This window comes from Condylura cristata, unplaced genomic scaffold (genome assembly GCF_000260355.1).
Source record: "Condylura cristata isolate star-nosed mole 26May11 unplaced genomic scaffold, ConCri1.0 scaffold00012, whole genome shotgun sequence".
Classification (NCBI taxonomy): domain Eukaryota; kingdom Metazoa; phylum Chordata; class Mammalia; order Eulipotyphla; family Talpidae; genus Condylura; species Condylura cristata.
In genome coordinates this window covers 15,070,142-15,082,603 of record NW_004567113.1, presented here as the reverse complement: position 1 = coordinate 15,082,603, position 12,462 = coordinate 15,070,142, and the positions used below count along the sequence as shown (strand labels likewise).

Sequence of the window (12,462 nt, the reverse complement as noted above, 5' to 3'; positions counted from 1 at the left end):
GTTTGCAGTGCTGCGCTTTAACCCGCTGCACCACCAGGGAGGGCCCGGGAATTTTATATTAAACCTAATTATCTATCCCTGATTGTGTTAGATAGTCTCTCTTTGACCCTTGATAGCTGCATTTTGTCCTCTCTCAACTTCTTCTGTGCTCTTGCCCCAAGAAGTTGACTTCTGCTGACTGTTTCAGCTGTGTTCCCTTTACACAGTTGGATTAAGCCATGTAGAGGGGCTGGGAAGAAATTAGAAGCCAGGAGGAGAGAGAAATTGACCATTTCCCTCTCATACTGCTTACATACTGTCCTGCAAGGTAGGAATAGATATTTTCTTCCACCAGTCTTGAGCTTAGGTTCTGATTGCTCTGCTGTAGCTGCCTGTCTGCCCCTTTCCTCTTTTGGATTACGTTGATAGCTTTCTGCTCTTGTTAGATGCAGGTTGCTTCATTACACCAATTGGATTTCTCTTAACCTGTCTATGTTTTGTAATTAATGCAGCCCTTAAGTTTCCTTCAATCATTCTATTTAAATGTGTTTTCTATTTCCTGCCTGAACTCTGACTAATAAGCCAAATAATCTAACATTCAAGCAGGAATGCAAAATAAAGACTTTGTCTTTGAAAATCAAAGACTCATAAAACCATCTACAGATCTATTTTGAATTCATAACTCGAGTAAATGCTTTATATGGACTGCTAGGTTTATTGCTATGAAGTTATATATAATTTGCTTTATACCTATACTATGGCTTCTTCCTGATTTCTAAATTTGTGTATTTTTTTTTCCTACCATTAATCTTTTAAAAAAAAAAATATTTATTTATTTATTTATTTATGCATACAGAACTGGGGTACAGGCCAGAGGTGCAGGGGCAGTGAGAGGGTTCACCAGAGACAGAGTGGGGAGCAGAACAGGCAGATTGGTGAAGTACACTGCTGAGGGGAGCATTGGGTGAGCCAGGAGAGGTCTGCCACACTATGTGGGTCACCTCTGGGACCAGAGATCAAACTCATATTGAAGGGGCTTTAGCTTCTGAGTGCTGTGTTTTAACCCTCTAAGCCACCAGAAAGCGCCCAAAATGGAAGCTTTGATTAGAAATTATCTTCCCATTGTTTAGAAAATGGAAATAAGGAGCCCTGCCTGGTAGCGCAAAAGCTTAAAGTTATCCACAGCCACTGCAGCACAAGTTCTATCCCCAGCAAGGAAGGTGACCCACATGGCATGGCAAACCACTCCTACCCTGCCCACTGCTCCCCTCAGCACTGTATTTCACTTCATCTGCCTGTTCGGCTTCCTACTCTGTCTCTGATAAATCCTCTCACTGCCTCTACACCACTGGCCTATATCCCAGTTCTGCATGCATAAATAAATGAATCTTAAAAAAATGTATCTGCCATATGACCCAGCAATTCCACTCCTAGGTATCTTCCTAAAGAATACACAACTACTAATTGGAAAGGAAACATGAAATTCCAATATTTATTATAACACTGTTTATAATAACTAAGCTATGAAAACCACCAAATACTCTTATTTGTGAGTGGATCAAGAAAATGTGCTATGTGTACACAATGGGATACTAAACTATAAAAAGATAATCTGTTGTCATCTCTGGCAGTGTGGATCGAGCTGGAGGGGATTATGTGAAATGAAGTTAGTCAGGAGGAGAAAGAAATATACTAGATGGTGTCACTTACATGTGGAATACAGAGAAACTAAAGAAAGAGTCAGATAAACCCAAACTAACAATAGATTCTAGAAAGCTGACTGTATAACTGTGGTTACCAGTGGGAGAGAGGGAGGAGAAGGAGAAGTGTAGGGAGGAAGCAAAATGAATGATGGTGGAGGACTATGGGTGTTCTAGCAGTGGGGATGGTGTCGTAACAACACCAGAAGGGGAAGAGCCTATACTTCCAAAACATAAACAATGTAGTAAATCTGTTTCTTCATTAAAAACAAAACAGTGTGTAATTAACTTACTAGTAAATGAGGATCAGATTGATTTTAGAATTTGCAAAGTATTACAGTAGTAAGCCCTGGAAGAACATGGAGTAGTATCCTTACATTTCTTTGGGAAGAAAAAATTTTAAGATTTATTTATTTATGCATATAGAACTGGGGTACAGTTCAGAGGTACAGAGGCAGAGAGGCTTCACCAGAGACAGAGTGGGGAGCAGAACAGGCCAATCCACAAAGCGCGGGTGTGCGGGCAGTACAGGACAGGTCGGCTGTGCCATGTGGATAACCTCTGGTCCTGGGGATCGAACCAGCACTGAATTGGCACTGAAGTGGCTGCTGCTTGTTTGCAGTGCTGCGCTTTAACCCGCTGCACCACCAGGGAGGGCCCGGGAATTTTATATTAAACCTAATTATCTATCCCTGATTGTGTTAGATAGTCTCTCTTTGACCCTTGATAGCTGCATTTTGTCCTCTCTCAACTTCTTCTGTGCTCTTGCCCCAAGAAGTTGACTTCTGCTGACTGTTTCAGCTGTGTTCCCTTTACACAGTTGGATTAAGCCATGTAGAGGGGCTGGGAAGAAATTAGAAGCCAGGAGGAGAGAGAAATTGACCATTTCCCTCTCATACTGCTTACATACTGTCCTGCAAGGTAGGAATAGATATTTTCTTCCACCAGTCTTGAGCTTAGGTTCTGATTGCTCTGCTGTAGCTGCCTGTCTGCCCCTTTCCTCTTTTGGATTACGTTGATAGCTTTCTGCTCTTGTTAGATGCAGGTTGCTTCATTACACCAATTGGATTTCTCTTAACCTGTCTATGTTTTGTAATTAATGCAGCCCTTAAGTTTCCTTCAATCATTCTATTTAAATGTGTTTTCTATTTCCTGCCTGAACTCTGACTAATAAGCCAAATAATCTAACATTCAAGCAGGAATGCAAAATAAAGACTTTGTCTTTGAAAATCAAAGACTCATAAAACCATCTACAGATCTATTTTGAATTCATAACTCGAGTAAATGCTTTATATGGACTGCTAGGTTTATTGCTATGAAGTTATATATAATTTGCTTTATACCTATACTATGGCTTCTTCCTGATTTCTAAATTTGTGTATTTTTTTTCCTACCATTAATCTTTTTTAAAAAAAAATATTTATTTATTTATTTATTTATGCATACAGACCTGGGGGTTAAGCCAAAGGTACGGGGCGGTGAGAGGCTTCACCAGAGACAGAGTGGGGAGCAGGAAAGGCAGGTATACTGAACACACTGCTGAGGGGAGCAGCGGGCGGGTTAGGAGAGGTCTGCCACACCATGTGGTCACCTCCAGGGTGGGCAGGGATCAAACTCATGCTGAAGTGGCTTTCACTTCTTAATTCTGTGCTTTAACCTGCTGCGCCACCAGTGAGGGCCTCTACCATCAATCTTACCAAATTACTGGTTAATTGTGAATCATGCTGGGTTTACATGATACAGAAAACACACAAACAATTGTATATATATGCACACACACTACATAATGACATGTATTACAGGTATATGAACACGTACGCACACATAATAAAGCATACATGAATATGTGTGCATATCATCTGATTTTTAATAGATATTTGACCTTACACAATTCACAGAACAGTTTAAACAGTTTAGGAAAACCTGTTTATTTGGTGTCCAGTGCTAGAGCCTGCAGTCAGTAGAACAGTGTGCCAGAAAAGAAAGGAACGTGGAAGTAGGGGACAAAGGCCAAAGTGAGGCCTGCAAGAATGAGCTAGAACTCACTGTAGTAAACTGTGACTTGTGTCAGATTCTCACCTTCTCCTCAACTTGGCTTTGATGACAGAGTGATCTGTTGGAGAAGCTAGCTTTAATCACAGAGCTAAATATGAAGAAGTTGAAGACGAAGATCTTACAAGAAATTAAATCTAGTGCAAATGTGTCTCCTGTGGCCCAACTAACTAAGGAAGGAAAATTATGGGGAACTAAATTCTAGCTTAGTTAAATTTAGTGAAATTAATTCACTTCAGCTGCCATTTTTAATTGTACATAAGAAGACTATCCTCATATCTAACTTGTATAGTTAAAAATAATAAAAGAAAAAGATGAATTTTCTTAAGCCATTTTATAGGACACGCAATCCTAACATTAATTTAGAAAAGGGTAACACAAAGTACAAAGCTGAAGATAGATTTACTTTTCTTATGAATTGGATGAATAGAAATGTAAAATGAATCTGAACCTATCTTTAGAAATGAGAGATCCAAGTAATAGCAGTGTGATTCACCATAGAAGTGCAAGGGTGAACTCATGACATTAACAAATTAAAAAAGAAAAAGAATATCTTTATATGTGCAAAAAAAAAAAGTATAGGGTAAAATTGTGAACTCATAACTTGAGTAGAGTATGTAGTAAACACATACAGAGGTGAACTGGGTTGCCTGTCAGTGTTGCAGGCTCTAGTACTGGACACCAAATAAACAGGTTTTCCTGGACTATTTAAACTGTTTTATTCAGTGGTTAAGCATGATTGAAAGTTTGTTAGGGGGAAAGGATGTCCTGAAGGAACTCAGCAGTTTTGTGGACTTCATCCCCTACTCCAGTTATTGAAACTACAACTCCACCCCCTACTCCAATCACTGAAACTACAACTCCCAGCAATACCAAGGGGAGAACTGCGAGGACCCAAGGGCACAGCTAAGCAACCACTTATAGGGACATATGTGAGGGAGCCATGTTGGGCTCGCTCTACTCTCTCCCTTGTCCTTGTAGCTTTGTGGCTGGCTGCTTGGCTCTTGATGAGCTTTCGGGGTGCTATTGGAGTTCCAGGTCAGCAGAACTTTCTTTCTCTCTCTTTCCCTGGGTTGTTCCTTTTACTTTCCCTTTGTAAATAAACCCATTATTGACCATTTTGTGTGTGTGCCTGCAATACAACTGAATTTTAAGCGCACCACTGACAGGCAACCCAGTTCACACTGGGTTGCTCTGTAACAAGTTTAGTCTTGGAATCAGAGATATGATAAGAATGCTGTTACTCACATTTTTGTCATCTGGTTTAAACAATGATACGATGAAAAAATTCATAAATTTTGGAAAGGGTAAGAATATTGTTTATAAACAACATGCTTATCTACCATGAAAATGCAATATCAATTAAGTGGAACCTTCTTGGAAAAAATCAATGAATTTAGTAAAGAAATCTAAGATTGAGCTACAACAGTAACCATTTCTGAACAACAAAACACATTAATAGAGGCCAAGATGATATCAAAAGAAATTTGTTACTTCAGTCTCAAGAAGATCATCTAAGTTAATCAGCTAACACACTCGGAGAATTCTATGATTGAGGGTGAAACTGGAATACCTCTTGGACATCAGGGGCCAGCACAGACTGAACCAAAATGGAGGAGATCTATGCTTCATTGACCAGGAGGTGGAAAGGAGAGAAATGCTGGATACACCGGCCAGCTTGGCTAGCAGGGGAGGGGAGACTTAAACAGTGTGGAGGACAGTAGCCTTGTGAGATGGAAAATATGTGCCTAGGAACTAGGGATCTCACCACAAGCTAGGTTCCCAATGCAAAGAAGAAGGGCAGGGTGCTGTTGTGCACCCCTACTCTCCCACCCTCAGGACTGGAACCGAACTTGTGAGGCTCCCTGACAGGAAGTCAACTTAAGATTCTCAGATGTGGCACTACGGAAAGGAGGGATCTTAGCTCGGCTCAAAACTAGCCAGCTTCCACTTCCAGTGCCAGTAGACTCCTTCAGACACCTACTCCTGACTCTGGTAAGATCAGTGCTCTGGGCCTAAGAAAGCTGGAAAAGCCTAAAAAATATTTTTATAGATTTATTTATTTATGCATACAGACCTAGGGTGCAAGCCAGAGGTGCAAGGGCAGTGAGAGGATTAACCAGAGACAGAGCGGGGAGCAGAACAGGCTGACTGATGAAGTAACTGCTGAGGGGAGCAGCGGGCGGGTCAGGAGAGGTCTGCTGCGCCATGTGGCAGGGATCCGGACGGGCAGGGATCGAACTCATGCTGAAGTGACTTTAGCGGTGCTTTAACCTGCTGCACCACCAGGGAGGACCAAGCCTAAAAATTTAAAATACAAAACTATAACACTCTCCACTTCGAAAAGTAGAAGTTGAAACCTGATGGAGAACAGTAAAGAGGTTTCTCAAAAGATTAAAAATATATCTGCCATGTGACCCAGCAGTTCCACTCCTAGGTACATACACAAAGAACTTGAAAACACTAATTCAAATAGAAAATATACTGTGGAAACAACCTGGGAGTCCTGAGTGGATCAAGAAGACAAATACTATTCAGCTGTCAAAAGGTAAACCCTTTTGGGCCTTTCCTGTGGCCCAACAGGTTAAAAAGCAACACCTTCAGCACAGCCGCTTCAGCATGAATTCAATCCCTGGCAGGGAGCTGACCTACTTGCAACAGCAGACCTCTCCTGCCTCACCTACTGCTCCCCTCAGCAGGGTACTTCATCAATCTGCCTGTTCTGCTCCCCCTGTCTCTGGTGAAGCTTCTCACTGCCCCTGCTCCTCTGGCCTGTATGCATAAATAGATAAATCTTAAAAAAAAACACTAATTTTTATATCTATCTATCTATCTATCTATCTATCTATCTATCTATCTATCTATCTATCTATCTACCTATCTATAGAGAGAGACCCTTTTGTGACAAGGGTGGGATTATGCTGAATGAAATAAATTAGGAGAAAGCCTTGTACCAGGTGATGGTATTTATAGATGGGGTGTAAAGAAACCAAAAGGTCAGATATAGTCAAATTCCAAAACTGTCTCTTAAAAAAATGACTACAGAACTGAGGCATCCAGAGGGGGAATATGGAGAGGATGGGGAAGGACAAAGTGGGGTGGAACACGTGGACTGTAGTTGCTTGAGTGCCAGTTGTGCTGTGTAACAAAACCTAAAGAGGGGAATTCCATGGTTCCCAATCATAAACTGTGTGGTAAAACAACATTACTTTAATAAAAAAATATGTATTAAAAAAATAAGTAGTGAGCACTCCCTGGTGGCACAGTGGGTTAAAGCACAGCACTGAGGAGCTAAGGCCACTTCAGCATGAGTTGGATCCCCACCCTGGAGGTGACCACATGGCGTGGCAGACCTCTCCTGGCCCACCGGCTGCTCCCCTCAGCAGTGTACTTTGTTGATCTGCCTGTTCTGCTTCCCATTCTGTGTCAGGTGAATCCTTTCACCGCCCTTGCACCTCTGGCCTGTACCCCAGTTTTGTATCCATCAATACCTAAATCTTAAAAACAAACAAACAAACAAAAAAAGAAGCGGAGAAGTGACATTTGATTTCATCCACTTAGAACATGGTAATGTCAGGTCCCCAAGTTCATACTTGTCTTCTCAGTGGATATTGTCAGTTGTTTCAACATGCATGAGTATACATGGGTGCGAAATTGTTCAAATGATTTTGTTTGACCCAGGTAACACAGGAATGTGCAATTCATTCCACACACAGAATTAGTACTGTAACATGAATAATCTTTACTACGTAAAATATTATGTTTATATTCTTCTAGAAGAACCTCAAATTTTCAGTTTTCCAGAGAGTTCTTCTCTTAAGCTCACTTTTAGTAATAGATTTAGAAAATTTAGACTCAAATAATATCTCATAAAACAAACCTAAAATCTGTATTGCTTTTTCTGTTAAATATTAATTCCACTAGGTGGAGGCATTTGCTTAGTTTTGTGGTTCACATTAAAGAGGCTAGGGATAGAGAAATTATTAAGCAGGGAAAAAAGTCAGAGAGAAGGCAAATAACTCCCAACTCTGGTAGTTTGAATTATAGTAGCTTGGCAGTTATATCCACATTACTATAAAAAGCACACATTTGCTTTGAATGTTTAGCAAAAGATATAGCGTGCTTTGTAAGTTGATAGTCTAATTCTTTTGATTCTATTTGTTAGAACTTTAAAATAACCACTCTGGGTGGAATAGATTATTAGCCATGCATCTTGAGTTTTCTCTTTAATCATTTAGACAGTTTTTGCATTTAATGGTGATATATTGAGTCAGGGTTAATAGTATATATATATATTTTATATATATATTATATATAAAATATATAATATATATATATAAATATATAATGATCCTTATGTTTTCATCTAAATATATATATACATATCTAAATATATATATATATACATCCTTACGTTTTCATCTAAATATATATATACATATATATATATTTAGATGAAAACATAAGGATCATTATTAATGTATAAATATTTTATGTAATAACTTCATGCAAGGTGGCATCTTTTCAAATTATAGGGAAATAATATTTTTCTCAAATATGCTATACAGGTGACAAAATGTATAAGTCCTTAAAGTAACTGAAATATATAAAGGGACTGGAATTGTGGGGAAACTTTTTCAATTTGAAGCTTTTTGTGGCTACCTCGCTGTTTTTATTGGTACCAACATTATAAGGAAACAGTGTCTTTCTAGTTAAACAGGAAATTCATCTGCTCTTTGTTTTGTATTTAAAGTTATAATGTCATGTCATCAGTTACCAGACTTAAAGCATCTGAGTCATTGAAATGTTGAGCTCTCTGAAAGCAACCTAGTTCTCTTTTTGTGCTATGGGTTTTTAAGAAGTCTTTCTTGTATGAGTTCTATTGTCTAGTCTTATTGTTTTAAAGATACTCTATTAATTAGCCACAGCTGTTCTCATAAATTGATTAAAAACACAATAGACTTTTGTCCTCTAATTCGTTAGAGGATATTTTGTGATGGATGCTATTTCTTTTTTTTCCTTCTTCTCACATGCGTGGGAAAGGGGTGACAAATGAGATATTTCTAAAAGTATTGTTACAAGGAATTCTAATTCTCATATTGAATAGCTCTTCTCTTGTTTTTAATAAATTTGAGTTTTCATTTTGAATAATGCCTGACTCATTGTATACACTAGATGAAATCACGTGCTTCATTCATTCACAAATCTAACAACTGGTCTTTCTTCAGGATGAAGTCCTGGCTCGCCAGTTGGTGGAGCTCGGCTACCGGGGCACTGGAGAGGTGATAAAAAGGGAGGATTTTGAAGCAAGGAAGAAAGCTATTGAGCTTGCAAGGCTGGCTGAAAGGACTCAGAAAAAGTAAGTTTTCATGTTCTAAATCTATATCAGTTCACTCTATAGTGTCTAAAAAATTCCAGTTTTTTGGTTGTAATTTGGAAACATTGGTAGAAGTTGGAAAATCCTGGGTGTGTATTCTACATATCACTACCGATTAGTGATGTGCATGTAAGAAAGTCACACACACCATTGAGCTACTAATTCAAGAAAAACAAACACCAAATTACGGCCATAGTACCAACAAAATTCTATTAGAAAATAATTCGTCCTTATTGAACTTATATATTTATATACAACAAATCGCCTTTCCTGACCCACCTGCTGTTCCCCTCAGCAGTATACTATGTCAGTGGGTCTGCTCTGCTCCCCACTCTGTCTCTGGTGAATCCTCTCACTGCCCCTGCACCTCTGGCCTGTACCCCAGTACAGAACTGTATCCCAGTTCTGTAAGCATAAATTAATAAAGTAGCTTAGAATTATTTTTTCCCTTCATTGAGGTGGCACTGGTTTACATCACTTTATATTACTCAAGGGAATAAGTTACAACTCCCCAGTGTATGTCATCACACAACCCCCACCACCCAAGCATTCACAGCAACTTGACTTCTAGGTACATTTGAGGCCTCTTAATCTGTGGCATCATCTTTTATTCACATTTATGTGTTCACAGTTTTGTAGACATTGATTCATTCAACAGTATTAATGATCATTATCTTAGGTTAATGTTATTAACATATGTTATTTAGAATACAAATTTCATAAGATATTTTAAACATATTATAAACGAGATGTTTACCTGAAGTGAACTTTTTCAAACTAAGACAGTTGGAAAAAGGCTTGACAAAGGAACTCTCCACTCACATTTTTTTTTAGATTCATTAATTTATACATACAGAACTGGAGTATAGGCCAGAGGTATAGGGACGGTGGGAGGACTCTCCAGAGACAGTGTGGAGAGCAGAACAGGTAGATTGATGAAGTACACTGCTGAGGAGAGCAGTGGGTGGGACAGGGGATGTCTGCCATGCCATGTGAGTCACCTCCTGGGCTGGGATGGAACTCACACTGAAGCTGCTTAGGCTAGCTTGCAGTGCTGAGCTCTAACCCACTGCGCCACCAGAGAGGGCCTTCTATTTACTTTTTAAAAATGAAAGCTGAAGTTGTAAATGTTGGAGAAGATAATAACTTAGAAATTGGTATATTATTCTTAGATATCATTAAAAAATACCCAGTAATTGTTAATAGAAGTCTCCCTTTTATTTATTATAAAAAAATAATTTGGTAGTGGATTGTGACTTGATTGGAGAATTTGCCATTTTAATTCATTATTCTAGTGATTATTGTGTTTCAGAGTCACAGCATATTGGAACTGAATATCTTGGCATTTGGTGTAATGTATTAGTTTTCTATTGATGATATAAAATATGGTATAGTGGTTTAAAATAATACAAAAATATTTAGTCATAATTCTCTAAGTCAGAAATTGGAGTGTATCACAGGGTTGAAATCCTGGTGGCAACTGAACTGAGTCCTTGAGGTTATGAGGATGAATCTGCTCCTAACACGAATTTGCTGCTGGTCAAATTCAATTCCATGTGTCCGTAGGACTGAGTCCCCATTTCCAGATGGGCTGACATTTGGGGACTGATTTTTTTTCTCCTACAGGATGTTCACATTGTTTCTTGTGCTTTCTCTGTCACGCCTCCAGCAGTATTGGGTCACGATATTCTCAAGCTTCAAAGCTTTGACTACAAATCTTCCTGATTTCTTCTTTGGCATCTTTCTGGACTTTAGCCAGAGAAAGATCTCTCTATCTCCATTTCAGGGTTCATGTGTTATGAGCCTACCTGGATAATCTAGCACAATTTTCCTGTTTTAAAGTTTATATAACCTTTTACCCTATAATTAAACATATTTACAGGTTATGGTGATAAAGGCATTTGCATCCTGGGCGGGGGAGGCATTTTCCTTAATATGGCTCATGTATATAATACTTAATAAGTTGTTGAACAGTTACACCTGAGTTCTATTCTTAGAAAATTTAGATGATGGACATTATAGCTGTACACAATGATGATAAAACATTAAGAAGATCATCTCTTTCTGAGTATCAAAAAATGTTCATCCGTTGGGGCAGAAAAAAAATTTATATTTTGGTGAAATTTTGAAAGAAATTTATGTATACTGATATTTCATTGGAGACATAACCCATGTCATATCAAGAGGAGCTGCTCATGTTTAAAGTATAAGTTCCAAAATGTGTTAATTTTGTATCTGAAGATTAAATCGGTACTTAACTCTGCAACAGCTACTTCAAATGACCGGAGATGGAAGTCATCAGCTCCTTAAATACCAGCTATCTGAGGCTAAGTCCCACCAAGAGCTGCTCTTCATCTGTTAGTCTTTGCAGCTGCTTTTATAATGGGGGTGAGTCCTCTGTGCGTTTCTTGCCCTTTGTCAGTCACATCTTTCTCCCCTAAATTCATTGTAGTGCTATTGGCAGCATAGCCAGCAGAGGGTGCCCTAGAGCCAAATAAATTCTGTGACTATATTTACTGAAGGATCACTTTGAAAACGTGGGAATAAATGTCTGCCTGCTTATCGGAATAACTTGAACACTTGATGCTACTATCAGATTATCTTACCTTAACTTGTCTAATGTGCTGGTGAGCTGCCCCAAATAGAGCACAACCCTTTGGTTTAATTACCAGAGCAGCCACTGCAAGACACACTGGCAGGTAAGAATAGTTGCATAGGAAAGTCCGGGGAGATGAAAGGCAAATATACAGGGAGAAAGCATTTTGATGGAAGGGATACTTTGCTAAGTTTTTGCTAGAAGAAGGCATAAGGTGAAAAAATATTTTGGGTTTTTATTCAGTTGCTCCCAAATAGTCATGGACAGCCATACTGCCTTAGGCTCACAATATGGTGCATTAGACACTATAAGCTCACTGTTTACCCCCAAACTCAAGAATACTGATGCTTAGAAAAGTGGAAGACAATTACATACTGGTGGGGTTAGCAAATGAAAAGAAGTTTGGCAGTTCTTTAAACAGTTCCTTAACTGAGCAATTGTACTGCTAAGTATACCTTCAAGGGAATTGAAAACATAGGTCAACTTAAAAAAATCTGTGCCCCACATCTTCAAACAACTAGCAACAACAAATGTTGGCAAGGATGTGGAGAAAAAGGAACTCTCCTGCACTGCTGGTGGGAATGCAAACTAGTACAGCCACTATGGGCAACTGTTTGGAGGTTCCTCAAACTGCTGAACATGGAGTTTCCCTACGGCCTAGCAATCCCACTCCTAGGTATCTACCCAAAAGACACAAAAACACTAATTGAAAAAGATACCTGCACCCCCATGTTTATTGCTGCTTTATTTACAATTGG

General features: G+C 39.0%; 1 protein-coding gene across 2 annotated transcripts in view; it reads left to right on the top strand.

Moving 5' to 3' along the window:
* Window positions 1–12,462, top strand: part of LOC101626479 (chromosome unknown open reading frame, human C4orf22) — a 467,695-nt gene that overhangs the window by 5,523 nt on the left and 449,710 nt on the right. For both annotated transcript variants that reach the window (XM_004681184.1, XM_004681185.1), the window contains exon 2: window positions 8,960–9,090. In XM_004681184.1, the coding sequence (XP_004681241.1) occupies window positions 8,960–9,090 (131 nt within the window). The remainder of the gene's footprint in view (window positions 1–8,959; window positions 9,091–12,462) is intronic.